The following is a 26,567-nucleotide window of genomic DNA, read 5'->3' as shown; positions in this document are numbered from 1 at the left end:
GTGTGTGTGTGTGTGTCCTTTGCTTTGGGGCTGATGTTCTCTGGTGTGCTGTTAGTGTGATGGGTGGAAGTGGTGAGCAGTTTGCATGCCTAATAGCCAATTTGTCCCTTACCACCAAAGACAGAACATGTAAAATGGAGAATTGTGTCAGGTTCGAGTATATTGAAAAAAACATTTACATTGAGCTTGATACAGACAATAAATCCAACTGGGAATTAAAAGATTAAAGGGTCGTTCTTCCAATGTCATCTGTAGACTGAGAGAAGTACTGAGAAGATTGCAGGCCAGACTGGGGTCAGAATCGTACATGGGATACCCTAAAGCGTGTAGGGGCTCACAAATAGAAACACTGCTAGTTTCAACCTTGTTAAGCTGCCACATAATGCTGTCTGTGAGTGCCGCTGAGTAGAAGCTCATTGATTGATTGATGCTATTATGTTTCCATCGAAATGGAAATGATTCCGGTGTGTTTATACAGGATGCTGACTAATGTCTTAACGGTACGTTCTGTGCTCTGTTCAATTCACTCGCTCTTGTTACTTGGGTCAACACTTGATGACCTGGATGTCACTCTAATTTTGGGCTGGGTGCACAAGAGTAGTGGGTGTTAAAGTAACTAGTTCAGCTTTAAAATTAGTTTGACTTTGAAATTGATACATCAGACGAATACCCACAGGTAATGGTTATAGATATTGTGCGTTATCAGATTATAATGGCATTTATTTTTAGTTACTAGACTCCTGAAAAAAAATATAATTACATTTGTTTTGACAGAAATGGACTTTTAAGAAAACTAACAAATTTGTTTGTGTTTCATTGTAGGTTCATGCCATTCCACTTCGATCTTCCTGGGTCATGACTTGTGCATATGCACCTTCAGGAAATTATGTGGCCTGTGGTGGCTTAGACAACATCTGCTCTATTTACAACCTGAAAACCCGTGAGGGGAATGTACGCGTGAGCCGTGAGCTCGCTGGACATACAGGTATATGGTTACCCGTATTGTTTTTTTTCTGTCACACAATATTTTAAGCTTTACAATGAAAGTCTTAAAACATTACAAAAGATTGGTTTCGGTTATCACTTAATTGTCGACTAAGATGGATTGCACAAGTAAACTCATATGCCATATCCTCTGAAATCACAGACAACTATAAAGTAACGTTCAGGTATACTCGAGATTCTGAGGCCAATACCGTATGTTGCAAATAAAACATTTTAAGGTAATTTAGTCAGATATCATTTAAAATATATTTATAATCACATTTCTGTGGAGTATGTTTGTTTTTAAACTAATCTACTCTTTGTGATAATGAAGATATTGGGAGCCTAGACATGGAAAACAAACACATAGGCCGTACAGAAAAATGTAGTAAGGAATTACAGAACAACTCGAGCAACAATTGTTAAATTAGACAAAAGAAGGTACTTTAAAACAGTTTTCATATCAGTGTCTATAATTACCAAAACTGAGATAGAAATCTAAGAGGTGACTTATTTACTGTAAATGATTCTGATTACGTGTTTGTAAAAATACAGTAGTTGAATATTCACTGTAGTTGTTAATGTTTTTGTCTATTAGTTATCCATCTGTTATCATCTATTAATAACTCCACTATTGATTCTTTGAATATCAGGATACCTGTCCTGTTGTCGCTTTCTTGATGACAACCAGATTGTTACAAGCTCTGGAGATACCACTTGGTGAGTAAAAGGGTTTCCTACGTTGAGTGCTTTTATCAAGTCAACATTTTTATGCAAAAGCTAGGACATCGGGGAAACTGGGATCTTCATCGTGTGCTTTGTGTTCATAGTGCACTTTGGGACATTGAGACTGGCCAGCAGACAACCACATTTGCTGGACATACAGGTGATGTCATGAGCCTGTCATTGGCCCCTGACACCCGGTTATTCGTCTCTGGTGCTTGTGATGCCTCTGCTAAACTCTGGGATGTTCGAGAGGGCATGTGCAGACAGACATTCACCGGCCATGAGTCTGACATCAATGCCATCTGTGTAAGTTGTGCAAAACGTTTCTGTGCTTGCCTTTTGAGTTTATACTTTGGTGCTATTTATATAGATATACTTCTGTTTTTTTTTTTCCTGTGTTAATGAGTTCAGTGTTGTTGTTTTTTTGTTTTTTAGTTCTTCCCTAATGGCAATGCCTTTGCCACGGGCTCCGATGATGCCACCTGCAGGCTGTTTGATCTGCGTGCTGATCAGGAATTAATGATCTACTCTCACGACAATATCATATGCGGCATCACCTCTGTTGCATTCTCAAAGAGTGGCCGTCTTCTTCTGGCGGGATATGATGACTTCAACTGTAACGTGTGGGACACACTAAAAGCTGACCGTGCTGGTAAGTAGCTGAAACAATATCCTTTCCTCCACGATAGAAATATCCACTGGGATCAGTAATTAGACATGCACAGTGATGAAATGTACTTGTTTGTTTGCTGTCTTTTTTTAATCCCGTCGACTAAATTATAATTGTTGTGCTTTCTAGGTGTGTTGGCTGGACATGACAACCGTGTTAGCTGCCTGGGAGTTACTGATGATGGCATGGCAGTTGCAACGGGATCCTGGGACAGTTTTCTGAAGATCTGGAATTGAAGCCTGAAGGTTCTTCTTTTTTTTTTTAATTGTTTCAAATTTTCTTACATTTGTACCTAAGGTTATTCTTTGTAAAGTCCTAGTCCTAAACCTGTAGTTGCTTATGTTTGTTGAAGCCTCATCTTTTGCTTGGCTGGAGTGGAGGTTGATGTGTGGGTTCAATGAATTGTCTTTTGCTGGGCTGCATGTTTGAGACACCTGTTAACTTGAATGGATGTTGGCATTTCCTTTTGACTTTCGCAATCAGCAAAACATTCTTGCCCCTACAATTTCAGTAAGCTCTATATAAACGTCAAAAAACTGGAACTGTTTCTTCTTTTCTTTTTTTCCATACAAGACACGCTGTTGGGAGAAACAAACCCAACGGTGGAGGTGCATCTCTTCCACTGACCAATTAGTGCTCCTCAAATATGCATTTCAACCACTTACAGTAACATCAAACTTAACACACGTAACAGTACTTCAAAAACGTACTGGCAGTTTTCCATTACACTGAATTCTTAGGCAAATAATTGATTTCTTGGATTTGGCAGGCTCCTCCACGAGGCCAAAAAAAAACTGGTTGTAGATGTACATATATTGAACACGCATTGTTATGCCAGTCTGTGGGATTGCTTGTCATTAGATCTTTGCCCAGTCGGTCTAAAAAGACTCTTGACGGACGGTTGAATTGGCTAAATTGTAGCTCAGGTTAGATTAGTTAAATTCTAAATTTCATTTGTCTTTGTTTCCCAGATGTTCTTTTAACTCCAAAGTTGACTGGAAGACCATAACAACTTCAGAATGTTCACAGCATCTTCTTCTACACTGTTTAAACTGACTTGGACACCACGAAAACGAAGGGAAACCAATGCCTTTCCTACATAAAGAAGAGCACAATTGTTTATCACCTAGTTAAGAAAGGATCTCCTGTGGTATCAAATCAGAAACTTGTGCATTCCTTCTTGGACCATTTTATGTTACCTTGAAAGAGAAAAACAACACTATCATCCCATGCAAATGTGTGCGTCTTGAAAGCAAATGTTGGAGTGTAATTGTACAAATTATTTAACTTTTTTTTTTTTTTAAAGAATTCTATTCTGATGGTTTGTTATTCTTGATGGCTTTTCTTTTTTTTGTCATATTTCTTTAGTGGTTTTAGATATGTTTGAATTACAGCTTGTCTTTCTAATCCAGTTAAAATCATATAAGACAGATGAGAGAAAACATGCAGCAAGTAATGCAAGTAAAAGCTTGGATCATATTACACAAGCAGCTTTCAAAATGTCCATGATGTATTTATATACTAGCTGTTTTTGTTTCATCACAGCCTTTTGCACATGAAGAAGCTTTGCCTCTCAACTAATACTATGTTAACTAACCAAGCACATGCTATAAGTTATGAATGCTCATTCCAGTACAAAAGGAGTTATTACGAGTAACTTACACAGTTAACCCCCTTAATTCTTGTACATGCCTTTGACTTTGGGTGGGAAGGGGTGGGGTAGCAAGGTAGGTGCTGAGATAATTGGGGCATGGCTGGATTTTATTATATGGATGGGGGATTGTGTTTAGTATCCACTTTGAGTGAAACACCTCACCTGACTAAATAGACACTTCCTTTGCTTGGGACTGCAGTTGCAACTCTGTGAATGAAATGTACAAATCAATGTCTGAAAATAATGGTCTGATGTTTTAAGTTAAGACATTTAATTTTGTCTGCCATGAGTTAATTTAGATGTGCATGCTGTAGACTTGCTTTCAATGGTGCAAAATCCTAGATTCTTTTTTTGTTTCTGAAAAGGAGAGTAACCTATTGATTGAACTTAATAGAAGCCAAATTTTTTTGGCTCCAACTCTGCATACATCATATACTAATACTGGTAATGCTATGCACCAGAGTGAGCAAGAATGGAGAAAGACTTAATATTGATTGCATACTTAGTGTAAATTATGCTTACCAGTTCTATTGATGCCAATTTTTGTAATAATTATAACAATCATTGTGAGAAATCTATCCTTGACAAGTCCTTTTCTCTCCTTCAAATCTTCACACTCAATGGAACAAAAACGTCCTCACATACTGTCCATACTAAAACTTTTGTACATTTTTTTTTTTCTTGGTCTTAAATTGAAAATCAGAGCATCTGAATGACAACATTTCACTGTATACAGAAGCACTTTTGTTAAAGTTGTGACATATTTTCACTTTTCTTTTTTCTGCAATGATGTACAATAAATGTGATGTATTCGTGTGTGGCCACAAGTGAAAATGCAATTCAACTGAGATGGATTCCCTTTTCTCTTTCCATTAATATTATAGAGCTCTGCACCCTTATGTACCTTTTCACTTTTTGTATTTCATTTCAGTCTGTTGGTGTTACACGGTGAGCTGGATGCAAGATAGATACTGTACTAAATTGTACTGTTATTGATTGAAAAATGTAATAAAAAGCTGTTTAAGATCTCTTTTTGTTGAGTTGAATCTAGAAACTACTTTGTATATTTATTTGTGTTTGGAAGAGTGTGTAAAAGTAGCCTATACATTACTAGATTGGCGTCATTCAGGTTGGTATGGTTTCTCCAAAGAACAAAATGTACCTAACATTTATAACACTGGACTACAGCAGCAGCTTGATGGGTTAATGAATTACAGTTTGGTGGTGGTGGTCTCTACTTTTCACTACCATATACCAGTACTATTTCAACAAGGTGTCTTTCATTGTCAGACAAACCAGCCCTATAAAATACTGCACATATTACACATCTATCTGTCCATATATCTAAATTAAAACTCAATCTCATGGGTTGACTTACTGTATTGTACTGCTATTTAATGTTTGATTTAGCATATTTCAGTTTTCTATATACAAGTAGATACCAATAAATTGAGTTGGCATTAGAACACGTTTACAGGTAGTTTTTTAGACTAAAATAAATTAATAACATCATCTAACAACAGTTTATTAACGTCTAGGACTGAGCTCAGACTTGCAATTTATTTTATAATAAAAACAAATTCCAGCTTCCTTTGCACATTACAGAAATCGCGTAGCAACAAAAAAAAACGTGAAACTAAATGACAGTGAGGATGTAAAGATGGGTCTCATGTCAGCTTCTTTTACACATCAAATTGTCTCATTTCCAGACCAAACTAACCCGACACACTGACTCTACTTTGCCATTAATGTTTACATTTACATTCGCCTGACAATTACGGAGTCAGTGACTGAAAAACGGGTAAAACAAGAATGACATTTTAATTTGAAGCTGAGTCCTTCCAGGTGTAACTGAGACGCCTTTAAAGCTCTTTCTCTCGGATGTATTAAGCTGAATATCAGTGTGTGCGACCAACGTGAACCGCCATCTTCCCATCACTACCAGCCAACGTAACAACAAACTAACGGAAGCTGCTGTAGTGGACACACTGGACTGACCCACCACACTCCGTCACAGGGGGGGGGAGGGGGCGAAATAGAAAGGATTATAAACAATACAATTCATCGAGTTGTATTACATTATGTACGAAATCGAACACATAACATAGAAGCAACTGTGGTTTTACCAACATATACGTACGAATGATTAAATGACGGTCCACATCAACGACACAACCCAGACGCATTACCCGCCATGACATGAAACCGTCCACTCTAATGACGTAGTTCCCGTTCGCTTAGATAATGCCATTTTGGTGGGCCTGACGTCTGCGTCTCTCTTCTCGCCTCGTGGAAAAAGAAAATATTCCCCTCTGTGTTTCTCTCTACGTCTCTCTGCGCATTTGGGACGAGACAAGCGTTTCCTTGAAGTCGGATAACTTCATCGGCCCGCGCAAGCCACTAGGAGGAGGTAGTTTTATCGGACTAGTCGCAGGGACAGTGCGCAGTTTTCAGTTAGCGGCACAGTTGAACGGTCGTCGTCCGGTGTTGACGACACAGCTCAACCGTCCCAACGAACAAAGGAACGGTGAGGTCGAAGCGCGTCCGTTAGCGGAGGACGAGCGGCGGTCTTATTTATGAAACAAGAAACAACTTAAAATCCACCCGCACGCTATTTGTGTTGTGGTATTTAGACTTTAACCGTCTTTCCCCCCCTCAAGTATATCCAAACAGTTAGCCTGACTCATTCAGTCTCGTTAGCAACATCGGCTAACGTTAGCTGTGGACAACTGGCTAGCTGACTGCTAACTTTTTTTTTTTTTAAGCATTGTTTTGATTCAAGAAAGGAGTTTATTTTTTTTATTCTATTTTTATTTTTATTTTTTTTTGTGAGCGGGGCAAAATGGCCGAAGTTTATATCCGAGTGGCGGAGGAGGAAAACGAGGAACCCATGGAGATCCCATCCGAGGACGACGGCACGGTTCTGCTTTCTACGGTGGCCGCGCAGTTTCCAGGGGCGTGTGGCCTCCGGTTCAGGAGCCCCGTGTCCCAGTGCATGAGGGGGGTGCGTCTGGTGGAGGGGATCCTACACGCTCCGGAAAACGGATGGGGAAATGTCGTGTACGTGGTCAACTACCCGAAAGGTAACGTTAGATGATGAGCACTTTGCATTCACTCGTGTTTGTCTTTGTCCCGACAGGTGAGCGGCTGTAACGCGGTTTATAATTCATGATGCGGCTTCGGGAGAGGAGGATGACACGACGGGTTGTTTGTCCACGCACACCGAAACCCATTCATAAAATTAACAAAACAAAAGCGGTTTCTGTGCAGTTAGTGTAGGGGTCATCTGCCCAGCTTAAAGTCACCTCAGTGGAGGTTATGTGTTTGTTTTTTTGGGTGTTGTATTGATACCAGGAGGCGTTTGTAATGAAACCTGAGTGTGCTGCTATACAATTCACCAGCACGTCCAAGTACAGATTCTCAAATTACCTTAAAGCTGTTGACACCTCTTTAAAGGAGGATTTACTGTAGGGCTGGTGTAATGTAACACTTTGGTTTTCAGCTAGATAGACTCAATAAATGATGCTGTCAACTGCGTAATCATTGATATGAAAGGCAAACGTATCAGGATCCATCTGCTGTTGATTTTATTTAAAAGCAACCTGTCTGTAGTGTTATATTCAGTCTATGGACAAATATTCACACCAACAAAACATGTTAAAAGTTTATTAACGGCCACAAACTAAAAATACTGATTGTATTTGTTTGGTATTGTCAATTATTCACAAAGTCAGTGCGGTGATAGCAGAGAGAGTCACGACCTCGTGGCCGTCCGTCAGGTTAAAATACGATTTCTGTCTGTTCATATTTTAGACAACAAAAGGAAAATGGAGGAAATCGATGCGTCGTCAGCTGTGAAAATGAAGAGAGGGGACATGAAGACATCTGATCTGATTGTACTCGGTCTGCCCTGGAAAACAACCGAGCAGGACCTCAAAGACTACTTTAGCACATTTGGAGAAGTCATCATGGTTCAGGTAGAACGTTAATAAAACACACACTGCTCTGTGTTGTTTGTGGTCACGGTTGATGTTCATCGCTCGGTGTTTGTGTTTTGTTCTCAGGTAAAACGAGACGCCAAGACGGGAAACTCTAAAGGATTTGGCTTTGTGAGGTTCACGGAGTACGAGGCTCAAGAAAAGGTCATCTCCCAGCGCCATATGATCGACGGCAGATGGTGTGACTGCAAGCTCCCTAACTCGAAGGTGAATCTGGTAATGTCCATGCGTATACCCACACATTATGGGAATTAAAACTATGTACACATTTATTTTCAACACTTTGTAACTTGTGTGTTTTTTCTTCCCCTCCTGTTAACAGCAAGGTCCCGATGAGCCGCTGAGGAGCCGGAAAGTGTTTGTAGGCCGTTGCACAGAGGACATGACCACAGATGACCTCCGGCAGTTCTTTATGCAGTATGGAGAAGTCACAGATGTGTTCATCCCCAAGCCGTTCCGTGCTTTTGCCTTTGTAACATTTGCAGATGATCAGGTAAAACGTTAGATGTGTGGAAAGGACTTCCTGTCGCAGCCGTTCTCCTGCCCAGATGACCTGATTTGTGTCTTCTTCTTTTTTTGCCCCCTCACAGGTTGCCCAGTCTCTCTGTGGAGAGGACCTAATAATCAAAGGCGTCAGCGTTCACATCTCAAATGCTGAGCCCAAACATGGAAATAGGCAGTTTGATCGTACAGCACGGTTTGGGAATGGTTTTGGAGCTCAAGCATTTGGTAGCAGCCGTAGTGGGTTAGGAAGCAGCACTAACAGTAGTCTGGCTAATTTTGGTTCCTTCAGTCTGAACCCTGCTATGATGGCTGCTGCTCAGGCTGCTCTGCAGAGTAGTTGGGGGATGATGGGTATGCTGGCTAGCCAACAGCAGACATCCACGTCAGGCAGTACCTCAAGTGGAACAAGCTCTAGTAGGGACCAGAGTCAGTCATTCGGTACAGGCAACAGCAACTACGGCACCAGCTCAGCCAGTCTTGGCTGGGGAACAGGGTCAAACTCTACAACCAGTGGGAGTGGGTTTAGCTCAGGTTTTGGGTCCAGTATGGAGTCAAAGTCATCTGGGTGGGGTATGTAAGTTAAGTGTTTGTATGGTAAGTATTGTGACAAAGATGAGTCTTTTCAAAAGTTTATTTCTGGTGTTGATGCGTATCTGAAAACTTAACACTTTTGTGGAAGATGTTTTGTACATTTGGAAAAAATGCTAAAGATTTAATTTAGAAAGTGTTGAAGTGAGTTGTTTACCAGGATGTCCGACTAAAGTGCTATTTTTGACGTCTCATTTGTTTGTATCCATTTCAACTGGATTCTCTAATGCATGTATTGTGAAATGTGATAACCATTTTGAAAATGCATGAATGTTTGTGGTTCACCATTATCCGGCTTTGTCATCGATTTTTAAAAGGCAATCTTGCATTGGGAAGAATCTGGTTGAAACCTAAATGTTTTAAGTGCAACTTTATTTGCAGTCAAGTTCTGTGGAAAAGCCTTCATTGAAATCTCTTCTGCAGTTCACCTCTCTTCCATTTTCCTGTGAGGAAGTTCCTCTTTGGCAGCATTCTTGGGGTGATATCGGTATCATTCTCCCTCTTCCCACCTGTAAATGCTATGCCATCAAAGAACGGCTTCACTCCGCATGTTCTAAGAGACGGTGGGTGTTTTCACTTTTATCCACTTTTAAATGGAAAGAACTGCGCAACTGACATTTTAAGAACTGATGAGTGCGATTGAGGATGGCTTGTGGCGAAGAGTGAAGCGATGAGTGAGCGAACGGAGAGACGCGTGAAACCGACTGGTTGTGCGGTGAAAGAGCCCAATTTGACTGCTTTTTGAGTGTGTGAGTGGAAGCTGCAGATGCTACGAGCGCCTCCCCTAACATGGACATTCATTAATTAGTACTTCAAGATTTTTTTTTTTTTTTAATCTTTGCAAGTTTTTCCTTACTCTTAAGTATGTCGATCAAGTGCAGAAATATCAAAATGTAGTGGAATGTTGTGATGAATATTTGTATTGCTTATATTATCTGATTTGAATGCTGTATGGTGTGTGCTTTCATGTTATTGATCTGATCTGTAAGTGTGTACTTGATGTGGATGACACCTGCTGAAGACTCTGGGGGACGCGAGTGATAGTGTGAGAACGTGGAGTGGTGTGTCCAATGGTTCCCAGTAGCTCTTGTTGTTTGTGAGGTGTTTTAAAAACATGTCAAATGAAGGGAGTTCTCTAATAAAGTTCATTTGAATAGATGCTTAGTTGATATTACTTGAGTCAGTTTGTCAAATAAAAAAACATCTAATTCGATTCACATATCTAGGGACCTTGGGCTCTGCTGGTCGAGGTCTCCGTTTGAACCCTGACTGAAGTCTGTTCTGAAGGACGAAGACGGAAGTTCCAACACTTTCAGTGTGTGGCCTTCTCAGACATGACATGGGGTAGTACCTGTCTTTTTGCTGCTTTTGATGGCTTGTCAGAGTGAATTATCCCTTTTTTTTCCATTACTCACAGCTACTTTTAGAGGGAAGTTCTTGGGGAATCATTGTCTTTATTTGAACTTTAACAGATGAGCTCAGTAATGTGGCATCACCTCGCAAGCAATGTTTTAAAAAGAAAATGTAAATCTAATTTGGCTCAAGTAGTAAGAACTAATGGCACATTGCTGAGCTGTGAAATTAGTGATGGGGATTTTTAGATTGCCTTATATATTCAGTGGCCACTTTATTAGGTACGCCTGTACAATCTTGCAATTTAACAACTGTTCTGCTATGAATGGTATTTTTATGAAGTTTGTAATATGATTGTGTTGACATTGTTTGACATTTGAGAGTTTAATTCTAAGTTCATAGTCTTAGGTGATGTTTTCCTTACAGGGCTACAGTATATTGAGGTTTTTCTGATTTGTTTCCATCCCTATTTACGTACACAGAGGAGAATATTAGACACCTGAATATAAAGCACTCAGTATGTCATAAAGGTGGCATTATGGCAGGTGTATTGGATTGCATTAGATTGCACATGTGTACCTAATAAAGTGGTCACTGACTGTACATTATGGATAGTTTGCCTGACAGTCTTAAGTCCATTTGAGGTTTCCCCACATATTTAGATAATTGTTATATTTTGGGGAAATTTGGCAGGTTTATAATTTATATAAATGACTAAACTGCTCTAATAGAAGATTTTGTAGTCCGTGTCACTTTGACAGTGCTTTTACAAAAACAACCTACATTTGTATCAGTTCATACGTTTTTTTATTGAATGTCAAACCGGTGCCAACTGCACTACATTTTGACATCAGCAGGTCCCAGGACGGATAAGTCGGAAGTTATTTGCTCTAAATCTGCAGAAAGTGTAAAATAAAAGTACTGTAATGTGACATTAGATCTCATGCTGTAGGTTAGTTTAAAGATGAAATGCATAATTCCCATGAAAGAATGATTATAGCACCTTTAGGACACTGAACTCACTGTCATGTATTAGTCAGCCTTCATGTTTATTTGAATGTTGGGTACAAGTGAGACACTGCAGGGCCTGCCTGTGTCTTGTCCTTATTGTCTGCTTTCCTCCTCCTCAGTGTCTCTGCTCTTCCTCTTCCCAGTACTCTTCTTTTTCAAATCCCTCTGCTCCTGGTTCAGTTCCTCGCTTTTATTTTGTATGTAGATGGACTGAAATAAATAAAGGCAAATTAAACATTCAATTTGCTGTCTGCTGTAGAATATATATACCCCTACACAGTTCCAGTCTTCTGTATTATGAGGATGAAAGGTGGCTCGTAAATTACTACACACATACATATAGGACATAAAACTCTGTACAATTCCTTTCTGACAATGGAATAACTCACTAGTGCAGTACTGCGACGAGCTACGAGCTTCACATCTTCTGTAGACACAGTGCTTCTTTTAGCATGCCTGAAATTAGAGAGTTAGAGATTATTCTCCTTCTATATGCTGGATTAAGACAATTGAACAAAAGATCTAATCAGGTATTTTGGCTAAAGTACAAGACAGTTCAGGGTTAATTTATCTGTTAATATGGTTACAAAAATAAAAGGTTCTTACCTGGCAAAGGCCTCCAGGTCTTTAGCAAATATATCTGGGGAAAAGCCAACAGTGAGATGTTTACTTTAGACTGACCTGTGGCAATTATGAAATGGAATTATATTGAACATTATTTCTAATATTTCGTTCACCCTCTATTTACATACATATGGCCTCAGAATATTAAAGTACTTTGTAGTTAGTTACACATATAAATTCTTCAGTCAACACAGCAGGAGTTTATCTGGACTAAACTGGATGGATAAATTTATTCAATGACCACATCTTTCCAAATTCACTATTTTTCACACGTTTTACACGTTTTTAATAAAATAACTCAAAATTTAAGTAGGTGGCAATCTTTTGCATCAACAACATTTAGCTTTTCAGTTTCATATAATCTATATAAACGAGCAGATCTATATTCGAACATTAACTCAGCCAGACACAAGAGTTGGCCGGGAGACGGAGAGGAGTACGTTATGTGTGGTAACAATGCACTGAATGCTGCCTGGATATATCTGCAGATTGCCAGAGATGGATGGAGCATACAATGTGAAGTGGTTAGTGTGGTCAAATGCAGAAGAAGGGTTGTGTAGCACTGCTGTACGTCTGTAGGAATTACAGTAGTAGCTACCCTTTACGTGTGTGTGTGGTATATAACACTTTTTGTATTACATTACTGGATTTACTTTGCATTTTGGGATAATTTCGCAAAAGGGGTTAAAAATAAAACATCGAAGCACACGGCAGGATTTCTGATTTATTTCAATTCAATGCAATTTTATTTGTATAGCGCCAAATCATAACAGAAGTTACACTGACACGTTTCAGGTAGAGCGGGTCTCTTGTGTTTGTTTTTTTTATACTATTTTTGGGAACATTTTGTGTTTGTTTTTTTTACATACATAAGAGCTGACAGTAAATGAGGTGACAAGGTTCAGCCAGGTTCCTGTGTTGCAACTCAAACCAGGGCTAATGTGATTACATGGTCAGCGTCTTTAAACCCTTACGGCAAGTATACTGTGGCCTTTAGAGCAACAGGATACCTCAGTACTGTAGTAACGGTAGACTGAGTTGATGCCGATTGAGACCAACTATTGTACCAAGATGCATGCTGGTAAACAACTGTGTGAAAGTTCTGGAAAAACACTTGAGAAAACACAAAGCTATGTATTATTGGATTGGACAAAATGTACAAATGTACCCAAATGTACCCAATAAACCAGTAACTCAGTTGATTTGTGTGACTGGATCTGCTGCTGGGTTGTATAAATGATGCTTTGTAATGATGTGTTGTTATAATATGTTACATTTATAAAGAGGAGAAGGAGAGCGGGCACACCTTGCTGCCCAGTATGTATTAACATGCCACAACCTGAGGGACAGTGAGTGATCAGTGTTTCCTAACCTTTTCCATTAAAAGACCCTTCTTGTATCATTGAGTAAACCCTGACTACGTGACATACTTTATGGGTATTTCAGATTATAGTCAATGCACAGCACTACCACTACTGACTGAGCAATTTAGATGATTGTTGAGCTGATTATGTCCAGTGAATATTACCCAGAGATGAGTTTTCCTCATATTTTTGGCAACTTTTTATACAATTCTGTCTGTATTATGTTTTTTATTTATTTTTTGCCAATCATACATATTATTAATTTGTGACAAATTCAGTGTTTAAAATCCTGAGATATACTACTGTGTATATTTCTAAGTTTTCTTACACCCCTTAAAAAATCACTGAAGCTTTGGTGACCCCTAATGGGGGTCCCGACCCTCAGGTTGGGGTATACTGACCTACACACACACACAAATACACAATTGTTGTTGTTTATAGTTTTGTATTTTTTCTACTCATTTTTACCACTCTGTATATATTTGATACTTGCTCTGGCTTCACTGTTAATCGTCTGTTTCCATGCCAATAAAGCCCCTTTGTATTGAACAGAACTGGACTTTGACTCCCTCTGTTGGGCAGATAACTCTGAACAAAATGTATTTTATTGAACAAATCCAGAAAAAGAAACATGTACTATTTAATCTCTATCCAAACAGCAGGATATACTAACGTTAGACTGATATAATGTAATATAAAGTGTATCCTCGCTGACACCCACCGCATTGTCTCACTGTTGTCTCGGCTATCGCTGCTATCACTTGTCGGCTGAACTCTCTCCGGTGGTCCTCTCCCATCTTCTGACAAATACGACTCACAGTATAATGCACCGCAGCCTTTAACCTCTGAAACAGAAACCATTAAATCAGATTAAAATGAACCACCGTGATGTAACCCCGACGAGCTGTCACACAAGTTAAAGTTAGAGCTCTTACCTGATGCGCCTCCTCTTTATCTACGGACATTTTCTTGTGAAGAAAGGTTTTGTTCGACCACCGGGACAAAAGGAGATGACTTACAATGACTGCGGTTGAGTGAGTTAGTTAACAATGCTGGTGACAACTTTGTAACACATATTTCAGCTGAAGCTAACAGTTAGCTCAAAATGAAAACTCGCGGCACAAATTTACCAACAAACCAACAACTGCTTGTGTTTAATTCCTTTATTTAATGTACAAGTGTTATAGCATCATCGTGTGGTCCGGGGGAGGTACTGCAATGTTAAAACCACACATTTAACCCATTGATTGAACCACACGTTATGATATTCAAATTACATGCTTTTTTTTTTTATTAAGTTGTCCATTTGATGTACGTTGTGAATTAAGTCTGAAATGGTCTTAAAGATCACAGAGTCCTTTTATATATTTGCTTGCAGACTTTATCCTCACAAGTAAGTTCCTAAAGAGAGAAAACAACAAGTTGTAAAACATAAAAAAAGGGGAGAGCATGAGTATTTATAATTTTCCATGTACATGACAAAATACTAGAAATCAGCATAACATATGACAAATCAGGAGAGCCACAAACACTAATATATATATGTATATATATATTAACTGCGTACCAGATGAAGCTCGTCTCCCTGAATCCAGTGAGTCCACCCTCGGTTCTTCTTTTCTCCTTTCTGAACACACACCAGCCTATCGTTTTCCCAGCGGACCACAGTCTGATAAAGGACAAAAATGCAGCAATCTACATATAAGAACAGTAGAAAACTGGTGTATGCACAAATCTGTATGAAAAAGGCTTTTATTTTCTTACATTTGTGTGGTAATGATCACTGAAACATTACCTTGCATGTCCTGTTGTCCATCCCTTTAGTCACCTCTGTGAACTCTTCTCCAATTTTGAATGAACACTCGTAGTTTCTGAACGTAGTGAACGTCCTGATTGAGAAACAGTCTCCATCTTGCTTAATCACTTTCTGGGGCTTCAACATCGAGGCAATCTTGCGTGTTGCAAAATCAATGCCTGCGTGCCAAAACGAGAGGAACTTTACCCTGCTTCTACGTCCATCATCACGCTTTGTTCAGAAAATAAATTTACACTCAACTTCCACTTACTCTCCAGGTCATTGACAAAAAAAAAATGCACATTAATTCACATAAATGATGCTGTGAATATATTCACTACAGATAATCTGCTCAGTTTACAATACAAAAAGATGTCCCTCATATCATAATTACACATTCAATTTAAGAAAACACTCAAATATCAGTGTGTATTTTCTTCCTTTAAAAAGATCCAGTGACTTACCAAGTGCAACCATGTAGCCCTCAAAATTGACATTGCTGCTAATGTCCCACGTCCCGCTGTAGTCGACAGGCATGCTGGATGTTTATTTGACTCTCTAGAAGACTCTACAGCTTGAGTATGGAAAAGAGGACAGATTTAAAGATAAAGGGTGGGGTGTTTCATTGTGTGTCAATATGGGGCAGGGGTGATATGTTGCTGGCTGTTGTTCTTTCGGACACATACAGAGGAGGAGCGCTGGAGGGCGGAACAGGACTTTATTTACACATAATATGAGGAAACTATTACTTTCCTGTTGAGATGAAAACCTCTGTACAGGGTGTTCTTCTTAAATCTTATATCACACCTTTTAATACCAAAAACAATCTTAATCTTTAAGCTTAAATTTGTGTGCAGATGTTGGGCTTTCAATATGCAACAGACGTCTCTGTGCATGTGCAGCGTGAAACACAATCCTTCCTCCTGCTCACATGTGGAGCTGCTGGCAGTTCTTCAGCTACCAGGAACAGTGTTAACAGCAAACGTCTGCCTGAATGTGCAACATCCATGTTCCTCTACATGCTGATCTTCATGGCGTATCATAGCAGCAGATGGATACCCAAGAATCAGAGGTTAAAGTTGTAAGTGCTGTTGTTTTTTGTCATCTCTTCTGTTTTAATTTGATAGAAACAAATTACCCTGGATGTTAATTTATGTTTTATTGATGTTCCATTTGTAGTCAAATAGTGAATGCAGTGTTCACGGCACTTGTTCTGGTCCCTCAGTTCTACGTCATGGGAAGGTAACTAAGGCAAAGGTGATGGCATCGAGGCTTGTGGGTCATTTGTACAAGAGGGGGAACGTGCCGTTAATAATCATGATGTCTGTTTTGTTTAAAAAGGCCAAAATCCTCAAGATACTGCAGGCAACCTCTTCTGAACAACCTGTCGGCCTCCATCGCCTTGTCCTTCATAGCTTCAGGTAGATCTCATCACATCAGACACATTTTTAAACAGTATTTGACATATTATCAATAAGACACGGCACAGATGCCACAAAGAAAAAGGATTCATATCTAGATCTCTTTCAATAGGTTTTTCAGTGATATTCACATTAATAGACCCGGTTCCTCAGAGCTTGTGGGCTGCCTATCATGTGTTCGGGCTGCTGACTTGCGGACAAGGATTATGCACTGCCATCCTGACTCTGACAGCAGCAGCATGTGTAAGAAAAAGACTGTCTGTTGTCATTAAGGTCTATAGAGAAACTGCAGCATTAGAATCACTTGTATATTTATATTCACAGGCCAAAACCACCCCTGAGCTGTACTACATGTCCCTTATTCTAACAGTCGCTTCTATTTTCAGTACAGGTGAAGTTAATTCCCTATAAAAAACTGTTTGGGATCATTCATACGCTGAATTTGCAGTTCAAAGGAATAACACCTGCTTGTGTCTGTTCAGGTTTTTTCACGGTGCGAGGAGGACTCTGGTTGACTAACAGGCTGTCTGTCACAGACCCGAGCAGAAACAATGAGCGATAAAGCAGTCCAGCTGTCCCCACATTGTCATCGGATACTCCACATATTAAGATTTCATGTGGTTTCCATGCCACTAGCAGCTCGTAACTAAAAACCATGGGAAGAAAAAAGAAAAAAGGAGGGAAAGTGACTTAATCCTCCTCACGTTTTAAAGCTCACTTTCCACTAAAAAACAAATACCACAACGCAGATGTTTAATCAATTGTCATAACTGCTTTTTATTTGTTCATCGACATTTAGATGTGTTTTATTTGCTAATAACTATGTTCTTTACACAGTAGATTCGGTGTTTAATTATACAAAAACAGATGACTGTATACAGTACTGAAAGTGGTATTTATCTCATTGGAAAAGTAAAGCTACATTACACAAACCATAGCAGGAAAATTGAAAAGGCAAATGCTTTATATTGATGAAACTTGGCTGTCCAGGTTTAAAAAAAAAGTGCAGATGCTGTTTCAGAACAAAAGTGATCCCCTTAAAAAGGTTAGTAAGAAAACCATAAACTGAAAAGTCCAGCCAGTGTAACTTGTAGATTGTTTTTACCTGCTCTTTTCAAGAGTAGTGATATAACTAATTCACACAGCCAGAATTAATTATTACTCTTCATATCATATGTATTAATCACAAATCAACTTTCACACCTAATGAGTAAATTAGAAAATTATACTTCTTCAAAACACTTCAAGATGCAGGAAATAAATATTCCTGTGTCCTACGACAAAAAGTCTGTTACATCGTGTTTTGCCGATGTGATGCTCATCTATTTTGTCGATGTAGTGAAGGTACATCACAGATACTTTTTAAGTCTCTTTTCAGCTTGTTCTTTACATACTTTTGACTGCTGAATGTCAGTAATACTCCCCCTTATTTAAATAAGGTATATAAATCAACCTAAATTTGAAATAAAACTGCTCTTGTTTGGCCTCTATCTATAAAAAGCACCTGAAGATCAGATAAAATACATGGAATGTGAATGTGATGTGTTTAGGTCAGGAATGTGCTTGTTATTAGTGAAGCACCAAATTTCTTTGAATTACCTGAAACATTTCAATAACAAATGTTCATATTTCTATATATATCTATTATCACACAAACATGTGGGACCAGTCACATTCAGTGGGTCACCGCCACTCAATATAAAATACAATCAAGAAGTGTAGATTACACAGCTGCAAATTGACAAATTCACCTGAGATCGTACAAACCTGGATTATTCGCAAATAAATCTTTGTGTTGGTTGGAACTTGTTTATCAAATATTCATGTACTGGCAGTGTACATACCCTGTACTTTGTAAACTGAAAATATGTATACTTCATGTGTCTTTTCACTCATCTCACACATCATTAGGCTTAGATAAACTATATAAAGTCTGTATATGCATTTCACACACACACACACACCCACACCCACACACACACACAGAAAAAGATTCGAATGAGGTTTGAACTGTCAGGAAAAAAAGGACCGTAGAAGTTGTTTTTTACTTATTAACAACAAATTGCAAATGCTTAACATTCCTGCAAACACATTTTCAAAGCTTCTGATTGATCTTTAAAGTGGAAATTTAGCTGCAACTCTTGCGGGTGAATTCATGTGTTGAAAAACTCCACATCCGCAATCTGAGCCTTTTTAAGTTGGCTTAACAGCAGTGCCATTGATGTAAGAGTTCTTTTCACAGTGTCTAATGTATGTTTTCTTACAAGCACATGAATCCACCAATGAAGGACTGGGTTTTAAACCAGCTTTCTATTACAAGTTTTCCACTGCGATACTACACAATAAAAGCTGTAATGGAGTTCTTATTTTGATCAAAGTTCAAGTCTGTGCAAGTACTTTTCTAAACTCTAATTGCTAATTGCTGGTTAGAAGGTAGGAAATCAATCAGAAATATGCAGCAGTAATGCTCAGTATATATGATTTGTGGTTAATAAGCTAAGACGTGTCAGACCACGGGTCCTTTAAGTCCTGGCTCATACATTCTTTCCCACCAACCAGCTGTTCAATTAAAGCAGCTCCAAAAACATTAATTGAAAGTTAGGAATGTAACCCCTATCCTATAAGTGCATCATAGTCTATATACCAAACAAGTTTGCCATTAGTAGGCTTCACCCCAGTCACAGGCCATTTGTCTGGATTGTCCTTTACCCGGCTCAGCTGGGTGATCAGCTCATGCTTGCCTTTGCCCATCACCAAAAGAGCGACCTTGTGGGCTCGGTTAATGGCACTGAACGTGAGGGTCATGCGCTGGTGAGGCTTGATGGGGCTCTCTGTGAGGGCCACCAGACTCTCCCCGTGTTCGTCCACTTTATTACCGGGGAACAGAGAGGCCGTGTGGCTGTCATAGCCGACTCCCAGCAGCACAAAGTGGAAGCTGGAGCCATTGACCAACTTGCTGACGTCTTTCTCGTACATCAGAGCCCCTCCGTCCTCCTCCACACATAGACGCTGGTTGAGCTGCACTGGCATGGGGTGGATGTTGTAATAGGGTATCCTCACGTGTTGCAGTAGATGGTCGTGCAGGCTGTGGAAGTTGGACTCCAGTTCGGTCATTGGCACGCAGCGCTCGTCCACCATCCACACATGGGTTTTCCTCCAGGGGAAGGAGAAGTGGTGCAGGGCCAACCTGTAGTACAGAGCTAAAGGAGAGGACCCACCAGAGAGGGCAAGATGGAAAACGCCGTCCTTGTGTACAGCTGCCTCCGCTGCTTCCTGTATGTCTGCAGCTAGCCTATTCACCAGCTCCTCAGACCAGGCAGACATCATCTCAGCACTACGAAATTTGCCTTGCATCACTTGGAAACCGTTTGCTGACGTGCCACCCATCTGATCATTGTTGATTATCACCACCTCACTGTTGTAGCTAATTTCTCTGCCTTTCACATGGATGTCCAGCAGGTTTCCGTTATCGGCACCCCCGGGGTAGATGCGGGGGAAAGAGCTGGCGAGGCTACTGAGTAGCGGCGTCCATAAGCCCCAGGAAGCCAGCAAGTTTTCAGTACTAATGAAGCTATTCTTGCGTCCAGCAAGAATGTGAGAAATGAGTTCTGAATAAGCTTCCCTCTGCTTCGTTGGAGTTTGCACATAGTAGTCTGAAATAGGCAAACCTAGAATATCGACATCTCCATGCTCTGTCACTTCCTTCCACTCACTGTCCTTTGAAACTGGCTTGAATAAATTCTTACTCACAAGGATTGCTGGATATTGAAGACGGCCATGCCCAAAGTGGAAAACTATCTGTTTGGGCTTGCAGTGAACGCTGTTGTGGTTCTGAAGACAAAAGATATCATTCTTGAAAAGTATGCGTGCATATCCCACCCGTTCATCTAACATCTTCCCTGAGATCAAAAGAATCGGCACATCTTCGTACTGGGCATCATCGATGTACGCCAACACAGCTGAAATATACAAACAGGATCACTTTTTTTTTTTTTACAATTCAACAGTAAATAATACATTAAATCATAATATTTAAAAAAGAAAAGCTGTTAGTCCTCACCTGCAAATGTTGGTGTGAGACTGACATGATCTTTCGTCTTATTCAGCTCCTGTTGAACCTCTGTTTGGTATGTTTGGTACTGGCCGACAACAGCTTGGTTCTTTCCTACAGGCAGCAGGGAGCTGAAGATCTGCAGCTTGTTTTGCAGGATTTCCTCACTGCTGCTCAGATTCAGGGGAAGTCTCATGGTCAACAGGGTCATGACCTCTGTCAAGTGGTTCTGTAGCACATCTCTGACCACCCCGTACTGGTCATAGAAGGGAATACGGCCTTGAAGACAAAACGACAAGGGAGTACATGAACATACGAATGATTGTCTTAAAATAATTAATTACAATAGTATTGATGCAATTTTTAAAATCACCTTTCACATCCAGGGTCTCTTTTAGTAAAATCTCCACTCTCTCAATGTGGTGCTTGTTCCAGATGGGATCCAGAAACTTCTTGTTCTCTTCTCTGAATGGAAGTATCTTTGAAACCACCTTTTCACAAAAGCAGAAAACAAACCATGAAATCAAACATCTCTACTACAGAATCATGGACATACCGTGTAGGATTCTCTTACCTGCTTCCCTAGGTAATGGTCAATTCTGTACATTTCTTCATCCTTCAAGGAGTTCCCGAGCTGAGATGCAAGCACCTGAGCACTCCTAAAGTCGTGTCCAAAAGGTTTCTCTAGCACCACTCTCAGCCACGCCCCGCTGGTCGGCCTACAACTACTATTGATGTTATCAGCAATATCTGCATATGCAAAGGCTGGCACTGAGAGGTAGAAGAGCCTCCCTGCCTCTGTCATACCCTCTTGTTGAAGCTCTTGCTCAATGTTCTTAGCCAGATTTTGGTAGTCTTCTAGGGTCTTCAGCTGCCGATACTGTGAGAGCCGCAGGAACTGGTCTTTAAGCACAGCGCAGCGCTCCTTTGATACATCCTTTGAGCAGGACACCGCCTTCAGGATCTCAAAGAGGACCGGTGTTCCCTTGTCAGTAGGTGTCAGTCCTCCGCCGTAAAACGAAAAGGTGTGTGCACCTTTGACCTGGTTAACGTACAGCTCGAAGAAGCCCTGCCACAGATACTTCTTTGCCAGGTCACCTGTGCCTCCCACTATGACCACCGAAACATGGCCGGGTCTCTGTGCCTCATCTCTCTCCTCACCATTTCCTCCCTGGGCACACAGAGTGACCAGAAGCAGGAGCACAGTCACAAACATGCTCTGGTCCTAACCGTCCAAACTCCTGTATGAACACAGCAATGTGAGACATTACATGTAGGCATTAATCTAGCACCACTGAGCAATTAATACATCAAAGCTAAATATATTATTGACATGAAAAATAACTGTGAAAATGTTTGTAGGGTAGGGTGGATAATGAATATTTTCACCATTGAGTAATTTGCAGATTTCATTGTTTAATGTCATAAAATATTGAAATACTGAGCTCAACGTGATGCATTCAAACGTCTTGTTTCGTCTAAACAACAGTCTAAAACCTAAAGATGTTTAATTTAGGATTAAGTATGACAAAGAAAGCACTCACAGTTATGGTTAGGAGAGAGATGATCGACTAATTCTTTCAGCTTATTTTTTCATGTTTGTGATAAAAAACTAATTAAACATGAACTTTCATGAAATGTTCCCAAAACTAAATTAAATTAAATGAAAAAATAATTGCACTTTGCCCTCTGAATGCCAGCAGAAAAGCTACAACTGAGAAATAAAGTCTAATTCACAATATGAATCTATCATTTCTAACAATGTGCACATTCAGATTCACATTCTGCTGTATTTCTTTTGCAGTGTCAAAAGATTTAACAGCTGTTCACATGTAAAATTAAACGGCAAATTTTAACATCTAAGAGCCAATACAGATACATAATCTGAACACTATGAATGCGAAGCTTTAGTTAATTTAACAAATACACTAGAACTTACACAAATCTCCAAAGACAAAACAGATGAGCAAGAAATTACTTAGCAATGTCTCTTTATCCAGCTGTTCTGAAGTCCCTTTAAAGCCAGTGATGTGGTGCTGTGATACTGTGATGAGTGTAATGATCAGTGGATAGTGGTGGATAAGGGGTAGAGACTTTGCACTTTGCTCAGGGGCTTTGAGCTTCCAGTAATACAGTTCTGTTGTTGATAGAGGGCTGGGAAAGTCCAAACAACTGACTTTACAAAGACCTAAAATGATTTATTTAGCCAGATATAAAAAAAAAGCTTTGACAAGGCTGTTAAAAATGCAGTGGAAATCAATTAACTGGAGGAGTAATAAAGTCTTGCCATGCATTCTTAGTTGATTCTATGAAATCTTTCTTTAGCCGATATAACATTTGGATTTTAATGTGGAGCACTGGAGAGCTCGGAGCCATTGGTCTGAGGACCCTGAAGCAATAAAATATTTAATGTTTTGCACATGACTTAAAGGATCTCAAACAATCAATCAGTTGTGTATTTGGTAAGCAAGCAGTACAGAGAAGCCAAAATTAAGACTACAGTCACCATGTTTCTACAGGAGGGACAAACCTAACACTGGCTGTAGATAGTGCATTCGTGTTTTTCGTACGTTTCACGGCCACCACAGTTTCTAGTATTTTTATTATTTGGTGGACACATTCTAATTAGAAAGAACACAAGAACAGGTAAACAGTTCACATGCTGCTTCATATCCGGTGACCTGGTGCAGCCAGAACAACCTGGAGCTCAACCCTCTGAAGACAGCGGAGAGCGTTGTGGACTACAGGAGGAATCCAGCCCCACTATCCCTCTGTCTGACTCCCCAGTCTGAAGATCAGTTCCCTCACCAAAAAAGTACAGCAGAGGAAGTTTAACCTGCAAAAGACGATGATGGTGCACTTCTACACTGCCATCATCGATCCTCACCTCCTCTATCACCATCTGGGACGCTGCTGGCACGAGGCTGCGGTCTACCAGGACCACCCACCCTGAATCTCTGCATTACATTAATTAACTTGGTTTTTATTTTGCACTTTGCAATATCATTATATTTCACTCTGCTAACTTTCACACAAATACACAATATTTTGCAAATTAATGCAAACTGTACAGCTCTTCATTCATTTACTTAAATAATGTTATATTATTATATTATATTATTATTATTATTATATTATATACATACGGTCTGATTTTTATATTTGTATATTTTGTCTCTTTTTATTGTCTTTATTTATATTTCTCCGTTTATTGTAATGCTACAATTCACCAAGGCAAATTCCTTCCTCCGTATGTGAAAACCTACTTGGCAATAAACCCGATTCTGATCCAAAAGACTAATAGGAGTCAGAGGAAAAATCTCTTCAAGGCAGTTACTGAACCCTGTTCTACTCACTGCAATGTGCAAAACAATATGCAAATTTGAATCATCAGTGTCTCGATGTGGATACTACATCTTCATTACTGCCCTCACTGACATTTTGTTACACCAAAAACAAACTCTAAATGTGAGAAATCTAAGCTTATGACGGTCAACACGCAGCTGTAATCTGCCGCTGCGTAGCATTATGGAGCTACAGTTATAGGCCTAGATGTTACAAACCTGATTAATGACAAGGAACATTTTAGTTTCCCCTCTCTCTGGGGAGACGGAGTATTGTACACGTTGAACAGAACGCCCACAGTATGAAGCTCATTTAATGACTGAGAGCAACATCTGGAATCCCTGCGTTCCACAATCGTGTTTACACAGTGGCACTGCAAACAGCAAAGGCCACCTCATAAGTGCTGAATGCTTCAACAGCTCACTTTTAAGCTCTGATCTAGTTTTTTCTCTCTCAACAATAACACTTTTTAACACACATTTTATGCGAAACACAAAAACAGTTTCCCAAATGTATTTTTCTTTTCTCTTCTCATTACATTGGTGTTTTAAAACTACACACCACTCTTATCTTTTTCATTCATTTCTTATCCTTTTCTCTCATTGAGTTCTATGGTTTATTTTTTATCTGCTAATTTCGTCACAGAAATCAGTCACAGTATGTTCATTCTATGTTTACTTCAGTCTTTTTTCAGCACATGATTCACCCTCAGTCACAAGCTGCTTTCATTTTATATCAGCATAGAAAATGTTTCATCATACCAATATTCATGCTCTAAATGGATTATGTTTCCATCTAATTTGGCATAAAAAGTGTGCAAAAAAAAAACAACCCCAAAACAGACAAACAAAAAAAGGGAATCATTATTTCTCCTGAGCACACACAGGCTGTCACACGTGACTCTAAACTGACCTTCACACACACTCTTGTGTACACAAAGCTTTCCGGCAATGACTTTGACTCTACCAAAATTATAAAGACGTTTCCTAAAGGAACATCATGGGAACAAGCAGTGATTCCAGGGGCAAAACCATATTAACCAGACCCCATTGCCCACGTTTACAATGAGGACTTGTTTAATGGCTGACCAGTTTTGTTCATGACTGATGAAAGCACTGCAGAGATGTGGCTGACTGTATCCAGTTGGCTTTTGTCACAGCCAAGTGCTCCAAAGTAAATAACTTCTTCTGACAACTGCAGGGATGTTTAAACTACTGACTCACTATCATAAGAACCTGATGAGCCCAAGTGTCTGTTAGCCTTCAGTACATAGTACATGCTTTTCACTGGAAATGCCCTTCTCACTTTAAGGGTGTGGATTTATGATCCTGGGATAATAAATCCTATCTTATACCTTCACAACATAATCAATATGTGGGTTTTGAATGCTCCACCGTTCATTTGCTTTGTTTTTTTCATCTGTTGAATTTGAAACATGTGTTTACGTCCTCAAATTTAGTCACATTACTGAAGTCTTCATCACTTTCTTTCACATAGGTTGGAAGAAAAATGTATGCTGGCATTCATCAACTTAAACTGGCCTTGAATGGCAGTGTGTGCTTTTATGTAAATCAAGATGACAGGAAGCAAATGTAGCCAACGTTCACGTTGATAACAGAGTGAGAGACCATAAAGCTTCCTGTAGAGTGCTTTACATTTTCTACTAGTGATTACATTGAAGCCACAGACATAAAACCGTTGTCCTACCTGTATCCTGCTGGTATAAAAAAATCCCTCTGTTGTTTACTTAGTTCACAAGGTGTGACTCTATTCCACTCACCAACGCAACTTTATTTAACTCTTAAAGCAACATTATGCAACTATTCTACCTTAAAGTAATAGCTTCAAAATCATTTTGATTGTACACTGACTTGTAATAAAAGAATGGGGCCTTTTTAGTTCCCACTCTGCGCTGTGAACGCCTGTTCTTACTCTCATGTAACAAGGCAAACTAGCTAACAAGCTAAGCTACAGTTAACACCAGTTAGCAATTACTTTAGCAACAAGTAGAGCGATCTGTCCATCAGGAAACTTCCTTAAACCACTGAGAGCTGAGGCGGAGCAGCCGGAGGACAGTGGAGAGAAATCCAGAAAATATTTCCTCCATAAAATATGATCCAGATCAGATCATGGTATAATAAACTGCACCTGAGTTGTAAAGAATACCAATTCTTACATAATGTTTCTATCTAGAGCCACTGTTTGGTTTGTCCTTTCTGGGCTACTGTAGAAACATGGTGGTTCAACATGCCGACCTCTATGTACAGTGACCCGCCCGCGTCTGTAGATATAAAACGGCTCATTCTAAGGTAACAAAGATATAACAATTCTTAGTTTCAGGTGATTATACACTAATGAAAACACAGTTTATATATTATATTTCATTTCTGCTTATAGACCCAATTACATGTTACACACTGGACCGTTAAGGTTGTCTTATCTGGTTATTATACCTTATCTATGCAGAAAACAAGCAAAA

General features: G+C 39.6%; 6 protein-coding genes across 10 annotated transcripts in view; 3 read left to right on the top strand and 3 right to left on the bottom strand.

Annotated features, from left to right (window-relative positions):
• gnb1b (guanine nucleotide binding protein (G protein), beta polypeptide 1b) overlaps nucleotides 1-5,064 on the top strand; it is an 11,641-nt gene extending 6,577 nt beyond the window's left edge. For all 3 annotated transcript variants that reach the window (XM_035661588.1, XM_035661587.1, XM_035661589.1), the window contains exons 6-11: nucleotides 823-985; nucleotides 1,638-1,704; nucleotides 1,815-2,016; nucleotides 2,146-2,362; nucleotides 2,510-2,625; nucleotides 3,352-5,064. In XM_035661588.1, the coding sequence (XP_035517481.1) occupies nucleotides 823-985; nucleotides 1,638-1,704; nucleotides 1,815-2,016; nucleotides 2,146-2,362; nucleotides 2,510-2,616 (756 nt within the window). In that variant the 3' untranslated portion in view covers nucleotides 2,617-2,625; nucleotides 3,352-5,064. The remainder of the gene's footprint in view (nucleotides 1-822; nucleotides 986-1,637; nucleotides 1,705-1,814; nucleotides 2,017-2,145; nucleotides 2,363-2,509; nucleotides 2,626-3,351) is intronic.
• A 1,207-nt stretch (nucleotides 5,065-6,271) lies between these two features.
• On the top strand, nucleotides 6,272-14,027 carry tardbp (TAR DNA binding protein). 3 transcript variants are annotated; one of them, XR_004796749.1, is made up of 6 exons: nucleotides 6,272-7,117; nucleotides 7,848-8,011; nucleotides 8,099-8,239; nucleotides 8,355-8,525; nucleotides 8,623-9,687; nucleotides 10,351-14,027. XR_004796749.1 is itself a non-coding variant. In XM_035662705.1 (5 exons), the coding sequence occupies exons 1-5, from the start codon at nucleotides 6,877-6,879 to the stop codon at nucleotides 9,112-9,114; spliced, it is 1,218 nt and encodes a 405-aa protein (XP_035518598.1). In that variant the 5' UTR covers nucleotides 6,272-6,876; the 3' UTR covers nucleotides 9,115-10,282. The 3 variants fall into 3 exon arrangements, 1 of the variants encoding a protein (XP_035518598.1); XR_004796748.1 differs by having other exon boundaries at nucleotides 8,099-8,248; XM_035662705.1 differs by lacking the exon at nucleotides 10,351-14,027 and having other exon boundaries at nucleotides 8,099-8,248; nucleotides 8,623-10,282.
• On the bottom strand, nucleotides 10,922-14,628 carry cenps (centromere protein S). The gene is made up of 5 exons (XM_035662707.1): nucleotides 14,412-14,628; nucleotides 14,198-14,321; nucleotides 12,095-12,128; nucleotides 11,878-11,944; nucleotides 10,922-11,698 (listed from the first exon to the last, which is right to left on the bottom strand). The coding sequence occupies exons 1-5, from the start codon at nucleotides 14,439-14,441 to the stop codon at nucleotides 11,582-11,584; spliced, it is 372 nt and encodes a 123-aa protein (XP_035518600.1). The 5' UTR covers nucleotides 14,442-14,628; the 3' UTR covers nucleotides 10,922-11,581.
• A 144-nt stretch (nucleotides 14,629-14,772) lies between these two features.
• rbp7b (retinol binding protein 7b, cellular) lies at nucleotides 14,773-15,894 on the bottom strand. Its single transcript, XM_035662706.1, has 4 exons — nucleotides 15,736-15,894; nucleotides 15,272-15,450; nucleotides 15,044-15,145; nucleotides 14,773-14,877 (listed from the first exon to the last, which is right to left on the bottom strand). Exons 1-4 carry the CDS (start codon nucleotides 15,806-15,808, stop codon nucleotides 14,824-14,826), a joined length of 408 nt encoding a protein of 135 aa, XP_035518599.1. The 5' UTR covers nucleotides 15,809-15,894; the 3' UTR covers nucleotides 14,773-14,823.
• A 153-nt stretch (nucleotides 15,895-16,047) lies between these two features.
• Nucleotides 16,048-17,254, top strand: LOC118328136. Its single transcript, XM_035661740.1, has 6 exons — nucleotides 16,048-16,352; nucleotides 16,451-16,513; nucleotides 16,613-16,692; nucleotides 16,805-16,935; nucleotides 17,017-17,083; nucleotides 17,175-17,254. Exons 1-6 carry the CDS (start codon nucleotides 16,129-16,131, stop codon nucleotides 17,252-17,254), a joined length of 645 nt encoding a protein of 214 aa, XP_035517633.1. The 5' UTR covers nucleotides 16,048-16,128.
• A 170-nt stretch (nucleotides 17,255-17,424) lies between these two features.
• The window catches only part of h6pd (hexose-6-phosphate dehydrogenase (glucose 1-dehydrogenase)), a 10,028-nt gene continuing 885 nt past the window's right edge, over nucleotides 17,425-26,567 (bottom strand). Inside the window, exons 2-5 of the mRNA XM_035662757.1 lie at nucleotides 21,318-21,984; nucleotides 21,117-21,234; nucleotides 20,753-21,022; nucleotides 17,425-20,651 (exon numbers count right to left, since the gene is read on the bottom strand). Of these exons, the coding sequence (XP_035518650.1) occupies nucleotides 19,306-20,651; nucleotides 20,753-21,022; nucleotides 21,117-21,234; nucleotides 21,318-21,959 (2,376 nt within the window). The 5' untranslated portion in view covers nucleotides 21,960-21,984 and the 3' untranslated portion in view covers nucleotides 17,425-19,305. The remainder of the gene's footprint in view (nucleotides 20,652-20,752; nucleotides 21,023-21,116; nucleotides 21,235-21,317; nucleotides 21,985-26,567) is intronic.

The sequence above is a fragment of the Morone saxatilis genome, unplaced genomic scaffold (assembly GCF_004916995.1).
Source record: "Morone saxatilis isolate NCDOM2014 unplaced genomic scaffold, NCSU_SB_2.0 Contig18, whole genome shotgun sequence".
In the NCBI taxonomy this organism is placed as follows: Eukaryota; Metazoa; Chordata; class Actinopteri; family Moronidae; genus Morone; species Morone saxatilis.
Note: the sequence above shows the minus strand (reverse complement) of the source record. Positions and strands in the feature narration are given on the sequence as shown.